At 42.3% G+C, this 16,743-nt stretch overlaps 1 protein-coding gene across 14 annotated transcripts in view; it reads left to right on the forward strand.

Moving 5' to 3' along the window:
- Positions 1 to 16,743, forward strand: part of BEND7 (BEN domain containing 7) — an 81,227-nt gene that overhangs the window by 15,724 nt on the left and 48,760 nt on the right. For 13 of the 14 annotated variants that reach the window (XM_077897175.1, XM_077897169.1, XM_077897167.1 and 10 more), the window contains 2 exons: positions 11,201 to 11,503; positions 14,323 to 14,445. In XM_077897175.1, the coding sequence (XP_077753301.1) occupies positions 11,212 to 11,503; positions 14,323 to 14,445 (415 nt within the window). In that variant the 5' untranslated portion in view covers positions 11,201 to 11,211. The remainder of the gene's footprint in view (positions 1 to 11,200; positions 11,504 to 14,322; positions 14,446 to 16,743) is intronic. The other variant, XM_077897176.1, reaches the window with a different exon arrangement.

Consider the following 16,743-nt stretch of genomic DNA (forward strand, 5'->3'; position numbering starts at 1 on the left):
CTTAGAATATTTTAAAATTTTAAATGGCTCAAGAAATGCAGTATAGCCACTTATAGCCACTGCTTAATCACATTCATACTTAACTGATCCATGATGTAGATGTGGAAATTAACAGCTCAGTTAGGGAGATTTGCACCTCTGTATTAGCATTCTTTTGGAAGTGTTCTGTACAGCATAGCAGAGGATCAGCATTTCAAATTGTAACAAAAAAGGATCGTCTCTTTCCAGACAGTAAATTATGAACATTTTATCTCTTATTGAATGAAGGCAAGATTTTGGTTATGCTACTATAGGAAGATGGAAGCAGCTTTTAGTCTACAGTTTGTTATATTTAACCTATGTGTATTGCCAGCATTCGAAGACTTTTGCTATGTTTCACAGAATCATGAACATAAATAAATTCTTGTTGCACGTCTTCTAAGTGTTAATATTTGGCTTTTGTAGAACTAACAGGATTCATGTGAACCGTGCTGCCAATTTTAAAAGAAATATCTGAGCCTTATTACTCTTAAGTTAGAAACAGTACAACTAAGTTGGAATCCATAGATGGTTTGGTACAATGATTTGTTTCCACCATATATGTTAACATAACTGGGTGATTAAGGTGCTAACTGGTTCAGACACCACCCAGTGTGTGTCCTGACTGCTTCCTGGATACCACATAGCTGGATTATTTTGTGAATGGCCTCCTTTCTGCCAGTCACCCAATTCCTTGAGCACCTCAGTAGAGTAGCTCATGGACCTTAGAGCCTGACCCACCTGGTTTAAATCTCCAATCTCAAAGTCTCTGTTATCTCCTGGGTAAAATGTATTCATGAACATTCTCTTAGCTTGTCATCAGGATTAAAAGTTGGCAGAGAGTTTGCTAGAGTGCCTGGTATAAATGGTGACTATAACACTTCCCCCCCCTACATACTGCTAAATTACTTTAAAAAAAAAAAAAAAAACATGGGTTGGGGCGCCTGGCTAGCTCAGTTGGAGGAGCATGTGACTCTTGATCTCAGGGTCTTGAGTTGAAGCCCCACGCTAGGTGGGGCTAGGTAGAGATTGCTTACATACGTACACACATGCGCACACACACACACTTAAGAAAAATTAAAAAGGAAAGTAATCTCAGGCCTTTACACCTAGAAATACAAGGTAGACCCCACCCCAGCACCCTCCTTCCTTGACTTGCTTTGCAGTGCTCTCCCCAGCTACCTGTTACTTGTTCCTGTCCAAGTTTATCTTTCCTGGGTGACGTGATATGAAATGTTTTCATGTCCAAAGCTGCCACTCTACTCAGCATCAGGATACCACAGGGAGAAGATCATACATAACTCTTCTAGGTCATTTTATTTTCTTAGGAAAAAATAATACATATTCATTTCAAAACCATTTTTAAAGTTAAAAGTGATAAGGTGAAAAAAATGTATAAAGGAAAACATCTTGTCCCCGTCACACTCTCCAGTAACAACCACCATTAACCATAGAGTTGTTTTTGTGTGTGTTACTACGAAAGGAAAATGGGATCAGACTGTATAATGTTTTCTAACTTTTTTGCTTAACCAAGTCTCTGTTGATTTCACAAGAATTGAGTAGCTAGTTTGAGGCAGGCAGTCGGCCCTGGTTATAAAGTAGTGAATGAGCGGGGCACCTGGATGGCTCAGTTGGTTGGACATCTGCCTTTGGCTCAGGTCATGATCCCAGGGTCCTGGGATCACGCCCTGCATCATTAGGCTCCCTGCTCAGCTCCTTTCTCCCTCTGCCTCTTCCCTCACCCTTGCTTGTGCCCTCTCAAATAAATAAATAAAATCTTTAATAATAAATAAGTGAATAAAATAGCAAATGAAGTCACTGTGATGTCAACTGTCATGAGTTTACAATTTGTCTTGTGCATACCTCCAAATGACTATAAAAATACTATTTCATTCTTTACAGGTATATAAACATATACTGGTAATTTCATTACACCAACATGCCACGATTGACATATCTAATGCTCCATTGATAAATGTTTGGATCGTTCCCAGTGTTTCACAGTACAATGATGCCATAGTGTGAATATCCTTGTATATGAGTTATGGGTACTTGTTGAGATGTTTCTATAGGATAAATTCCTGGAAGTGGAATTGCTGAATTTCCTTCCAGAAAGGTTCCCTCCCAACAGCATGAGAGTGACTGTAGCCCTACACCCTCACTAAAAATGGGTTTCATGAGTCTACAATCTCTGTCAAATTAATAGAGTTTAACATTATTTTTCATTACATTAATAATTTTGAAGATTAAGGGATTTAAGCTATTTCCCTTGTAAATTACTTGTCTGTGCCTTTTACCCAGTTTTTTATTGTTCGTATTTATCTTCCTCATTGAAGACCTCTCCCTTGTATTTGGGATTTTAACTCTGGCTCAGTTATTCTTGAACATTACTTAAAGTGGTGGCTTCTGACCTACTCATTTAATGATGGCTGTATTTACACATCCAAGGAGCATTCAGTTGGGAAGCCATGTTATATTTAGTATAAAATAAAACTTTGTTTTCTATGATAGAAGAACATTTGAGGGATAGATAAGCAGACCTACTCTTTGAACTGGTTGGGGAGTTCCAGCTGCTTTTTATCTTTTGCTGTCTCATGGAAAAAACTTTGTTGACTTCCGGTCATTCGCAGGATAAAGTAAAAGCACCAAGGTCCTTTGTTCACTTTGCCCACTCAGTACCTCAACTCCAGCTAAGTTAGCTTATTCACCATTACCCATTTTGTTTTTCTCTGCCTTCAGTCTTTATTCAATACCGTTCCCTTCTTTCTCTTCCCAGAAGGGCCTGTGGAAATGCTAGCCATCTATGTTGACCAACTCACATCTCACCATCTTCATGACACTGGCCATAATCCTCCCAGTTTAAAATGATCTCTTCCTTATCAGTTCCTGAACACTTGTAATTTATGCCATGTCCAAGGCATTTATTATACAATATCTTGGTTTGTTTTGTCTGTTCGGTTGTGGATGCTAGAGATGTACTCCTAGAAAGTAGCTGGGGGCATTCAAAAGCCTGACTTAAAAAGCTAAGCTGTATATAAGGGAAGGGGGAAGAAATGTGTGGGAAATATCAGAAAGGGAGACAGAACGTAAAGACTGCTAACTCTGGGAAACGAACTAGGGGTGGTAGAAGGGGAGGAGGGCGGGGGGTGGGAGTGAATGGGTGACGGGCACTGGGGGTTATTCTGTATGTTAGTAAATTGAACACCAATAAAAAATAAATTAAAAAAAAAAAAAGCTAAGCTGTTTGCCTTCTGTAACAGCTCAGCTCCTCCTCTCACTGGCCAGTCCAATTTAAACTGCAGACTTGTAACTGGCGCCCAGTGTTGTTCCACGGATTACAGGAATCTACACATCTCAGTTGGTGGAGAGCAAAGTATAATATTGACATTTATTTTTTAAGGTAAAATATGAAGACATGAAAAAAAATAGTTCCTTTTTCTCCTTTTAGGACTTTGCCCCCCAAACTTTTTAAAGATTTTATTTGAGAGCATGAGCTAGCATGAGCAAGGGGAGCAACAGAGGGAAAGAGAGCAACAGATTCCCTGCTGAGCAGGGAGCCCAACATGGGGCTGGATCCAGGACCCTGAGCTCATGACCTGAGAAGGCAGACAGACGCTTACCCGACTGAGCCACCCAGGCACCCCCGACCCCCAAACTTCTTTTGGTGGTGTTTAGTCTTCTTTGTAGGTGTTTTTTTGAGGGACACATTTGAGAAACAGCATGACAGTCCCATTTTTTATAGCTGTCCAGTTGGTTTTATTTTTTTTGAAATAGTCAACATACAACATTATGGTAGTTTCAGGTGTACAGCATAGCAGACAGACAATTCTATACATTACACGATGCTCCCCATTGTAAGTATAGTCTCCATACAACATTATTACAATATTATTGACTAGATTCCCTAGATTCCCTGTGTTATGCTTTTCACCCCCTTGGCTTATTTTACAACTGGACATTTGTCCTCTTAATCTCCTTTATTTTGCTCATCCTCCTACTTGCCTCCTCTCTGGCAACCACCAGCCCTCTGTGTTTAAGACTGTGTTTCAGTTTTGTTTGTGCGTTTTGTTTTTTAGATTCCACATATAAGTGAAAGCCTATGGTATCCATCGTTCTCCGTCTGATTTATTTCATGTAACATGATGCTCTCTGGGTGCATCCATGTTGTTGCAAATGGCAAGATCTCTTCCTTTTTTACAGCTGAGTACTAATGGTGATGGCCCACTTTGAATCACTAGTCCTTGCTTCATTTCCTGATATGTCTTTGCTCTTTGGCCCTTGATAGCCATCTCAAGCTCTTTTTGCTCTGAAGGCCTATTTTCCAGCTAGGATCCATGGCATTCTCTCCGGGTACCCATCCTGGCTTCACATGCTCAGCCTTAGATAAAAAAGAGCTCCAGCCTCCCCGCTCTGGCTTCAGGTGGCTTATACTGGGCAAGCCTGCCATTCAGTAGAAGAGCATCATATTTTTAAAATTATACATTCACACATCTCCCCTGCTGGACCACACTCTCCTGAATGGGAGCCACTAGAGCTTATATCTCTTTTCCTTTCCTTTTTTTTTAGTCACACAGTATCTCATATTTAGTAGTAGTACAATAAATATTTATTGAACGGATGAATGAACCTGATATTCACTAAGTAGATTTGAAAGGAATGTAGTTGCCCTTTCAATGAGAATGCCATGTATATCCTGAGCTGCTTAATTATTTTTCATCTATAACTTTCAGTATAACAGGATTCCTCACACATGTGCCAGCACACAAGCAGTTTAGATATTCCTAATCATAGTATTCAATTCAACCAATTAAGTGATTCTGTAGATACTCTTTACCTCCTCCCATCTCAGTGGCATTTAGATGATGCTGTGTGGTGCCCTCAGAGTTTCTGAATGCACCCCAGGGAATGCGGGTTCTGGCATGCTTTCTCCAACAGGCTTTACTTTACTCTGCTTTATTTATTAGGGTTCCGCCTAAGGCTGCATTGAAGAAAAAGGGTCACTTGGAAACCATGGCTCTCTAATGCTTTGCAGACCATTTTTGCAGAATGGTCTAGAATCCCAGTCTTGCATGTCTCTTGTAAATATGGCTCTCAGCCCTGAGGGTGGCTAGGTGGGACCTTGGTAGCATCTGCATATCAGTATGGGCTTGGAATCAGGGTGTCAACATCAGGCCTTTCCCAGCACAGAGTCTGCTTCACATTCCTGTGCTCTGAGACCCATCCGTTGCAATGTGTGCGGAAGAAAGGCTGTAGCATTGGCATGAAGGACCCTGTCCTCTCTCCCTGTTCTCTTTCTCACTGCTGTCATTTGACTGACTGCGGGTCTTTTCTTCAGCATGGCTCCATGCTGCTGCTACTAGTATTTGAGGGGAGATAGTTGGACTGTTCAGTATAAATCTGGGTCATCTTAGTATATCATACTGATGCACTCAACTGTTTTCTCATTTAACATGTTATTACCTAAAAAATGCAAAGGGTTTTAAAGCTTTCTCTTTCTTAAGTATATACAATGTTGGGCAACCACCACTACTATCCGGTTCCAGAACTTTTTCATCATGCCAAACAGAAAAGCATTCTCGTCCCTCCTGCACATGTTCTCAGATGTGTCTCTGCTGTGTTGTTGGTGTTTATGAGTTGCAAGGGTCAGCTTTTGAAGACCATATGTTGCCCAGTCTCCTGCCTGGAAGCTACAGTTCAGTCCATTTCTCCTTGGCTGATTAAGAATATCGTACCCGTAACAACCCACAGTATAGTTGAAGACAAGTCACTCAATAACCATTTCTTTCTCAGTGAAACACCCAACTCCTGTGGCCTGTCCTCGTCCCTTTAATCTATCCTGTTGACTTTTCATGACCTCCTATAGACCCTCAACAGCCTCTTTAAAATTGTACAAAACTGGACATGATAGTATAATGACAGCCCGTACTGAATATGGCAGAAGCGTCCCTTGGTCCTTTAATAAGATTGTCTGTCCTCCCATTGAGGCATGTTGCCAAGTGTGGCAGTCCTGCAGTGGACTTGATGTCGGTGGCACGGGGAGCCAGGCGTTGGAAATGACTCATTTCTGACTGAGGTGACTGCTGCTCGCCCTAGGGGTAGGGAGCCCAGGAGGAATGGGTGACCCACTTTCCCAGCTTGGAGACAGATGAGCTCATGGCGCTTTTCATATTGAGATGGGGGCTTTTGCCCTCTCTGCACTCTAGATTGATGGAAGTCTGGCATCTCCGTACACAGTGCCCTCCATCGCCTGAACTGTTAGCGAACCCAGGGGCTTACTTGGTCCAGAGGGCCGGCTACTATTGGTAGTGGTGGTAGCTACTCCTAACAGAATGGCTCTGGAGTCAGCCTCATGTACCAGCCATGCACATGGCTACATTCCCAGTTGCCTGCTTATTATCTGAATTTTCTTTGTCAGAACTAGGCTTATTATAACCTCACTCCACAGCAACCTTTTTCTCCAAATTCCCTGACTGGTATTAGAAACCTTGGCATTATCTTTCACTGGTTCTCCTCCTTCACCACCCGCACCATCCTCACGTCCAGCCCATCACCAGGTCTGTTTGATGAAGCTTCTCAAGTGTCTCTCTCTAGCCACACCTCCTGCACCTCCCTCTTCCCAGTCCTGGCACAGACTGTCATGGCCCTTCGGCCAGCCTTCAGCAATGACACTGTAACTGGTTTTCTCGCCCCATGCCACGTTCACCATAGTTTTGCCAAAATTATTTCTCTAAAGGATAGACCTGATTATTTACTATCTTTCTATTGAAAGAGATAATCTAAAATTACCCAGAGTAATAACCCAGTATCTCCAGTGTAAAATTATTCTTCTTTCGCTTGGCATGTATGGCTCTTAATGGGATGACCTCGCTATATGTTTCAACTTCATCACCTGTCCTTCCCCTTAGAGAGCTTGAACTCCTGGCACACAGAACTGCTGTTCAGGAAGAAGGGGGGAAAGGGTAGAGCTCTGAGGCATCAACTCAGAGAACAGGGAGCTTTCTCCTGGGGCCAGAAGCATGGTGTCTTAGGGAGCCACCATCCCCAGCCCCAATTGGAGGTGATCAGCTTTTGTGCTGGGGCTTTAGGCAAAGCAGGATCATCAGGATAGGTCTGCAAATAGAGCAGTTTGCTCACTGAATTCCTGGAGCACACAGTTCATAGAGTTAGGGGTCAACAGGCCTGGAAGAATCAAGACCATTTTTCAGAACAACTAATCAATATAAAGTGATGTGGGTAAAAAATGTTGAGAGATTTGGAGAGGAGCTATCTTTTTATTTGTACCAGATGATCTTTATATATCTGAGGCTCAGAAAGTGCTTGATAAATGTTTGTTGAACTATTTCTTTTTGCTACTTTTTCACTCCACTCTGTTAATATATTGTTTGCTTACAACTTTATATTGCATTTAATTCTATTAGATTCATTCTGATTTTGATAAGCCATTTCTTTCATTCACTTAAGAAGGTTTTATGGAATACCTACCATATATCTACATTAGTACATTTGTAGGGCAAAGATATGATGACTGTTCTTCATGAATCTTCATAGTAAGACAGAGATAGACATAAGATGTTTATGCACAATCTCTCCCTGTATGTTTGTACATTACCATCTTTTTCTTTTATCATCCCAGACCATATGTAGCATTTTCTTCTCTCCTGGCCAAGTTAAGAGAGATCAGTAAGATCACTTACTTCTGTGATGCAAGACTTTGTTTGTATTACTATGCATAATCATCATATGTATAATTATTATATATTTATGTATATTGCTTATGTAAAGAAAAGTGATCTGATAGAGTCTGGAAATTTAGCCAAAGATACGGTTTAACTCGCAATTTTTTAGACCTTGTCCAGACTCTCAAGAGGATTTCCATTAAGGTTGTTTCACCTTTTAGTAAGATTTCTTTTTGTTTGTCTTTCCTAAAAAAGAGTCAGCCTCTTGGAGTTCAGTGTAAGTAAAGACATAGATAGTTTTGGAAAGAAATCAGGAACGTGCACACGTTTCCTTATAGAATCATACTTCTGGAGCTAGCCCATGGTCTCTGAGAGCTCCCTTCTGCTGGCATTAAACATGACAAAGACGTTGACTGATCCCAAGTGGAAAGACAAATAGAAGTCAACTAATACTTCCAATTTCAATCTCTTACCATACTTTTCACCATTTCTTTTTAAGTCAAAGAACTTGTGCCCTTAAAAAAAAAAAAAAAAGAACAAAAAACAATGGGTTCCACTGTGTGGACAGAATAAGCCACTTTTTTTCTGAGAAAGATACCTGTGACTTTCAGAGGCATCAAGTACTCTGTTAACATCTTGTAACTATGAAAAACCCACATCCCCCTTCAGCTGCTCTGTGTGCCCCTGGTTCAGATCTTCATTTTATGCTTCAGGGAGCTGAAGTCTGGGAGAAGTAGGTTAGCACACTTGGGAAGGGAGTCCGCCACAGGCCTGTCGCTGGACCACACCAGCATCTGCTGGCCGGACCTTCACTGGCTCACCCTGCTTGCCTGGATTCAGCACCCAGTCCATCCCAGTATATGTCAGTTCACTCAGCTGCTTTTGTCATCCTGGCTTTTGGTCTCCAGGTTTCATTTCTGACCCTCTCCTCCATCTGCCCCCAACACACAAAGCCACATTTCCCCTCTCCCTGCTGAAGACCATCGTCACCTGCAGGTGTAGCAGAGCTCTGGGACCTCTTCCCTGGGTGGTATTTTCAGGGCCCCTCCCTGCTTCTTTGGCCAAAGGAAGGACAATTCAGTTGCCCCGAAACCATTTGCGGACCTGCATCTGCTGGTCCTCAGGGGACGCCCAGCCTGTCTCTGAGCAGCTTTCTGAGATCAGCCCCTCCTCAACCTTCCCCTTGACTTTCCTCTCACTGACTTCTGCAGCTTCTCTCTATCCTGTCCTTGGAAATCTCTCGCAGGCAGGTAGACGGTGCACTGTCTCCCAAGTGATACCCGTCAGGGTGCCTTGGCACCTGGCATCCTCCTTTGCCGCCAGTACCTTCCTCCTCAGGCCCCAGTGGCTCCTGATCATGTCATTGATTGAGTTTTGTTTTGCCTTTGGAAGCAATGTCTGTCAGCGTTGTTGGGACAGCCTGGAACCAGAAGCCCCCTTATACTTTCCTCTCCTCCTGTGGACTCAGACCTGCAGCACAGGCTTCTGGTCCTCCACGCAGACAGAGAAAGTACGGAGAATTCAAGTGGTACGATCTTTCTGGTAGTTCTCTGAACTAAGGAACAAAGGTCGTGCGTGACAAAGCAGAATTGCTTTTAGCAGAATCGAGGGATTTGCTTTCTTCCCCCCATCCCCCCACCCTAGTAGACAGCACTGTATCACAGTGGAACCTCCAGAGCAGAGGTGGAACCTCGGAAAAGAGAACATCCCTTCTGCTCGATGCATCAGGGTCCGCGTGGAGGAGCAAGCTGGCACTGGCTCGAGAGGCAGGCAGAAAGCGGCTGGGCTGGTGCAGCTCCTGCCAGGGCTCCGGGAGGGCGGGGAGTGGCGGTCACCAGCAGTGCCAGCGGTGCCAGCAGTGCCAGCCCAGACCAGTGTGCTTCAGCCCTGGATGTACTTCCCTGATCTAGAAAATGGACGATTAAAAACCCCACAGGAAAGCAGCTTCTTGCCCAGGCCGTGCTATTCACTAGCCGGGGAAGTGTGTGTCTGGGTGCAGAAGCCAACTCAGCATCTGCCCATAGCTTTCCTTCGGAATTCCTCCGGGAGCTCTTCCAGACACACCCTGTTCCGGAGACATCCTGAGGAGGTCATAAATTTTGCTGGCTCTGCATTATTTAAATTGTGCTTAGTCATTCATTCGCAGAAAATCTGGAATATCACTTACTGTCTCTGTGCTGTCATTTTCACAAGTGTTTAGTACAAAACTAGTTCCATCACAAATGAAAATACATCTCCTCTCAAGCAGATACCAGCACACAACAATATTGTAAATTTGGAAATGTGTGTCATCTGTGTTTACCCATATTAGATATTAAAGGCAGAATTAATATGTTTTTACCTTTTTTAAAAAATTGGAGATACTTATTTCAAAATAGTATATAAAAATTTCCTTATATACAATAATGTATCCATATATTAATTAAGTACCTCGTTTGGTAACACAAAATACCTAGATTCATTATACAGTTACCAATTCCACAGAGAAATTTAGCTTATACAATGCTAAGTGCATTAAAACATCATCATATTAAATGTGCTGTATTTATTTGCAGGAGCTTTTTTTTTTTTTTCTGATACTTTCCATAGGCCTTTTCTTTTTATCATTGTTTATATTTTAAGCATTTAATGGAGTGATTGGTTAGAGGAGGGGAAATATCCACCTCTCCCAATCTTTAGGAAGACACCAGCTTGATGTAGTGTAAAAAGATAGAATGTTGAAAATAGCTCCAAATAGCATCCTCTAATGTTATTATTTATGGAAAATATTTTATATCTATATAATTTTAGAACTACCTTTAAGATATTTATTAAGTACCCCCAGTGCAGGTCCAGGGAAGTGTCATTGCAGGGACATCTCCCTCAGTGAGTTGAGGCCAGAGAAGGACAAAGCCCTCTCCTCCCTTGCCTTGGCTGTCTCTCTGCTCTTACACTGTCACTTCTGACACCCATGGCATCATACTGGGGTGCATCCCATGCTAATGGTGCTGCTGCTGTGCCAACCACCCATCCTCAGAAAGCTCTAGGTCCCAACTAATGCCACACATCCCCCTTGGTACTCACACCTACTGCCAGGTTGGTGAGCTGGCCAGCTGGCCTCCACGTCCATCCCAAGTGAATCTCCACAGCAGATCCAAGCACAGGATTTCGTGTAGTCCCATCCTGGGTCTTCTGTCTCAGCTCATTTTCTTACAATGCCCTCACTCAGAAAATGCTTCCAAAGAGGGAATTTGAAGTGTGTTCCTGATAAAAGCCACTCAGGAAAGTTCATTTATCCTAAGAGAATGTAGCCAGAAAGAAAGTTAAAATGAGATGCACAAGGAAATGATTGGTTTCTTCAGACCATAGCCAGTTTTCTTCCTTTAATTTTTAAAGATTCCTTAACTTTCCAAAAGCTTGTATTCTGGACTCAGGGATCTTTTCCACACAAAGAAGGAGTGTGTTTTTTGGTGGCGGGTTATGTTTTGTTCTGCCCATGCACATCTCTTTGGCCCTGTTTCCATTAGGAGATGAAAGCATGGAAATTAAAAAACAAATCACAGGAATGAGAAGATTACTGAATGACAGCACTGGCAGGATCTACCAGCGTGTGGGCAAAGAGGGAGAAAAATTAAAAGAAGAACCCCAGGATTTGGATTCAGTCTGGCCTCCGCGTATGAACTCCTCTGCTGAGGCACCACAGAGCCTCCACCCACCTTCACGTGGTGCGTGGAATGAGTTACCACTGCCCAGTGGGCAGTTCTCAGGGCAGTATGGCACCCGCTCTAGAACCTTCCAGAGTCAGCCCCACACTGCTGGCAGCTCCAACGGTACGTACGGTTATCAGACAAAATGCTCATAGGTGGGAGAGTGTCCGAATGTGTTGTATTTCTAAATGTCCAGCATGGTTTTTGAGTTCAATACATTAAACTCTCCCCTAGTCACCTGCCTCGGCTGAGAAATGCGAAGTATTAAAAAAACAAAACAAAACAGAATTGGGAAGCAAAACTGAGGCTCTGTATTAGAAGTAATGATTTCTTAGTAGAGATTTTAACCCTTTAAAAAGTGAAAGCTATCATATGCCAACATACAGATATTTTTGTCACAAGAGACTGAACTTTGGGGCAGAAGGAATTCCCCTTTGTCACAAAGGAGCTTCTGGTTTTCTGTGTATCATCAATACATCCTCTTATTTTTTTGCTTTTCTTCGTTATCACACAAGTTGTGGTTAAAGGGAGGGACACACATCCCAGCATGCTGGTGACACCTTCGCTTTTACCTCACATTCCAGCAACTGCACTAGATGATCCTAGTTGTAGGACTTGCTTCATTAGAGCTGAAAATTATTCCTTTAGAGTAAAATTTCCTTAATTTAAATTCCTAGTTGTTCAGAAAAAAAAAGATCAAATGGAAATTATTTTCTTCTAAGCTTAAGGTAAAAAAATGATAATTTTTTTCTGGATGTGTTAACTTACCATCCAGTAACATTGGATGTTGCTCCATAAATTGTATATGGATGTGCAGATCTATATTTTTCAGGAAGAGAACAAGAGAAAGTAAGACTGCATTTTCGGTTTCCTTGAAAGTTAAGGATTTTCTTTTCCCATTCATTATTCCTTCAAGAAGTAGAGAACTGTTTAGATTTTTTTTTTTTAACACAATTTGCAGGAACCAATTCAGAGGCATGAAAAACCATCCTGAGATGCTGCTGATGAGACAGGAGGGACCCCAAGAGATGTACAGGAGTCTTCCGTTTCTCTCAATATTGCATAAGCCAGGATCACATTCACGTGCTGGCACGCTTCCAGATTAGGGGGAGGTGGCTCTTTAAAGACTCCCCATAAAAATAAAAAAAGTTCTCCTTAACATTAGAAAATGATTTATAACAAGCTGAAAGGGTTGGTTTTGTCCTCTAAAAATGATAAAGACAGTACTCAGAATAGTAACTAGGAATATTCTATATAGGCCCTCCTAATTCACCTGCCGTGGAAGAAATGGCAAGAGAAATAGGACACCCTTAGATGTGTATGAAGTTAGTTCACCCCACATCAAGAAGTTTTGGGCAAACAGCATTCTGTTTTCCAGTAACAACAAGGATGGTGGATTTACTTGGGAAATGTTATTAATGTTAAAAGTTAGAAACATAAATTCCCCCATATTGGTTTGAAAACAGATTTTTGCACTTATTATTTGCATATTTTTGGTAGAAATTCATTATATCAGTTTGCTACAACTTTGAATGTAGATAAATACACCACTCGAAGCATTCGTGATTTTGCGTGGTGAATTTTTTTTTTACAGTATCCACAAATAATGCATACTGTGAAATTAAAATTACATTTAATCTATAATAAAAGACAGAATTGGGCGAATGCCTTAGAACTTGCATTTCCCCTTGGATCTGTGAGAAATGCCAAGTGACAGCAGCGCAATCCAGTTCACAGTTGCCAGGCTGGACACAGATGCTGGAGGGAAGGCTGCAGAAAGAGCGATCTTCCAAATGTTCCACAGTATTCCAAGGACAAGGGGACAATCTGTGTTTACTTTAGTAGGATAGTTTTATTAAGGAAAAGATACTGAATTTAAACAGAGATAAAGAGATTAAAGTGAGGGAAAGGTAAGCTGTGGGAATGGAAGAAAGCTATATGAGGATCTCCTTTACAAAGTTGAAGAAAAGCCAGGACACCAACACCAAGTGACAGGTTCGAGTATCTCCTCCCATATATACTCCCTGCTCCCCCAGTTCTTCCCTGCCCCACAGACATACCGCCCCCAGAGAGTGATCTAAATGTTTTAATGTGTTGACACTTCTTAATTTGGAGAAACATGCCTAATACTAGAAAAAGTAATTTTTAATAGACACATTTGATTTTTTTAAAAGAGTTTATTTATTTATTCATGAGAGACACAAAGAGAGAGGCAGGGAGAGACGGAGAAGCAGGCTCCCTGCAGGGAGCCCAAAGCTGGACTCGATCCCAGGCCCTGGGATCACGACCTGAGCCAAAGGTAGACACTCAACCACTGAACCACCCAGGCATCCAGACACATTTGATTTTCAATGTGAAACTTTATAATATGCAGCTACCAGGTTTTTCTATAAGACTGTTCTCAGAGCTCGTGTTTTTGTGCAACATAGCACATGTCTCTAGTGGATTTGTATGGCGCCGTCATCTGAGATGCACTGGTGTGACACTGGGGAGGCCTGCCGTGGTGGCGCATGGTGGGTGAGCTGCTGTGCACCGGGCTGTGCAGAAGCCTGGATGCTTAGCCCAAGTCAGCTCCTGACATTCAGGTGGTAACAGTTATTGGGCACCTTTTCCTTAGGCCCTGTTGCATAATAACTGCACATGTTTCAAAAGGCTGTCAAGAGGGTGGCCCAGGTGGCTCAGCAGTTTAGTGCCGCCTTCAGCCCAGCGCAAACCTGGAGGCCTGGGATCGAGTCCCACATCGGGCTCCCTGCATGGAGCCTGCTTCTCCCTCTGCCTGTGTCTCTGCCTCTCTCTTTCTGTGGGTGTCTCATTAATAAATAAAATCTAAAAAAAAAGAAAAAGAAAAAGGCTGTCAAGATACCTTCCTTTTTTTTTTTTCTTTTTCCTCTTTGTAATTTTGTTGACGTTTGGAGTGTGCCATTCTTTTCTTTGATGCTTAGGAGACCTTCCCACGGTGAATTCGTCAGTTGGATCAAACTGTTGTACTTGCAACTGCCAGTCAACGTTGCAGGCCATCCTCCAGGAACTCAGGACCATGCGGAAATTAATGCAAATTCAAGCAGGTACCGAGACCAGGTGGGGGGTACAGTCCCCTGATTTCTAATGCCTATCCGTCCCTGTCCATTCTGGGGTGCAGCGTGACAGTGGGGAAGCCATGCAGTGTCATAGAGGTGCCGGGAGGCCCTCTTGGGAACATGGACAGGCCTGGTGAAGACATTCAAGAGCATAGGTACATGAGGTGTACCATGAGTACAAGAGCATGGTACAGAGGTGTTGCCTCTGAGGCCCTGCTTGGGGCTTGTCTCCCTCATATTCAGGATCTAGAAGCTTGAAGACGCCTCGTGTCTTGTCCCCTTTAGTTGCACGACACCTCTTCTGTTCTTGCTCATGTCAGTCAAGTCGTGGGGTGGACAAGCAGTGAGTCTGCAGGTTGGGGTCAGAGTCCCTGTTCTCCTCATGAGGTAGTGTGACTTCTCTGCTCTCAGATGTCTCATCTGTAGCTGGAGCATTAATATCTAACTCACAGGCTGCTTTTCAAAATAGCAGGAGTTAGTAAACATAATTGAACTTGTAAAGCATGAGGCAGGCAGAAACTACTTCATTAGTGTTGTTCTAAGGCCAGGAGCGGTTCATAGACGTCTGGGTCACCACGATAATGACTGTGGTTCCTAATCTCCACCAGTGCAGGGGAAATGCAACTTTTTGGTCCCAAGGTATAGAAAATAAGAAAGCATTTCATTAAAGCCTCCTCCGGTGAGAGAAGCCTCCTCCTGGAGTAAGAAACAGCCCGGTCATAGACGGTCAGCATCCCCACCCTTGCGCTGTAGAGAGATTTGGGAAGGTCATCATTCAGAAATCGTACTTGGTGCCATTTAGTGAATTCTGATAAAATTGTAATATTTAGTGATGTGGCTTGATATAAAAAAGCTTACTACTTAGACACCCCCATCACCCAAGAGCACATGAAAGTGAGGTGAGCCAAAGAACCTCTGAAAAGCAACATCCAATTGTATGTGCTGAATTTGGTCTAAGCCCAAGGAAAGGATAAGCATTTTGGTCAGGCCAGTAAGCGTTTAACTCATCTTGTTCTACAACAACAATCCATGTTCTTATTGACCTAGAAAAAGTTACTGTCTCTTAAATAAGGAGCAGAGAAAGAAAGGTTACTTCATGACTTACTGGTTCTTTTCTCAGAGGAAGAATTTGTTAGCACTTAAGAAAATATGCATATGAAATGGTAATGATTTATTTTGTTACTTAAGCTCCTTACTACCGAAATGGCAAACTACAAATTGCAACCATTTAAATCCTTGACTGAAGCCCTTTTGGAATCTATTAAGTAAATGCCACTTTGTCACCGTGTTTTCTTTTCTGAACCTTTTGCAGATTAGGGCAGTAAATGATTCCAGAGCTGGTAGGATAGCAGAAAGGATAAACTGAAGAAATTACTCTTCTTTAATTTCCTTAAACTTAAGAATCTGTATTGTGTGGGTAGATTTACTTAAGGCTTATTGTCTATAACACCTGTAGATTTATATTTAGAAAGTTTCGCCTCTACTTAGGGAGAAGACAAGGAATACAATGAAGCGATAAGATCTGGGTGCCAGAGACTATGGCTGTGTCTAGACTTGCAAACTCAGGAGAAAAACTCTGAAAGTGCCTGTGTTCTTTAAACCAAATGCATTCTCCCTTTAATTTAGAATAGCAAGGCTTGGAGAGGCATGAGTCCTAGACCATTGATAATTGCTTTCCTTGTCCATTTGACTTTGGGCATGGAGACCTAACCTAGGGTAAAAATCCAGAGAACAGAGGAAAGTTCTCCACTTGAGCTTGCACACTGGAATCACTTGAGCTTTAAAAAGAAAAAAAAAGTCTCAGTTCCCCGGACGCCACCCCTGCAAATTCCAATTCAGTTAGTCTGGGGTAAGGCTGAGGCATGGACTTTTTTTTTTTTTTTTTTTTTTAAGCTCCCGGGTGATTCTAACATGCAGCCAAGGTCAAGCACCAGTGAACTCAACTAATAACTACACAAGTGGTTAAAAACCTTTTCAGTGCTCCTATGCAGTACAAGTGGTTTGTTTCCTTTTTTATTTTTTTAAGTAATCTCTGCACCCAACATGGGTGCAATGCCAAGATCAAAAGTTGCATGCTCCTCCTCCAACATAGCCAGCCAGGCACCCCAAGTAGTTCGGTTTCTAATACTTACTTGTAAATTTCTCGCCAGTCTAAAGATGCAAATACCAAGCTCAAAGTATAAATATCCTTTATTTGCAAACTGATGGGAAATGATCCATATTTATGTGCATTTAAAGATCTTTAGTTTTCATTTGGCTTATTTCTGTAAAAAAGCAGGCATATCC

The sequence above is a fragment of the Canis aureus genome, chromosome 5, assembly GCF_053574225.1.
Source record: "Canis aureus isolate CA01 chromosome 5, VMU_Caureus_v.1.0, whole genome shotgun sequence".
Lineage (NCBI taxonomy): Eukaryota > Metazoa > Chordata > Mammalia > Carnivora > Canidae > Canis > Canis aureus.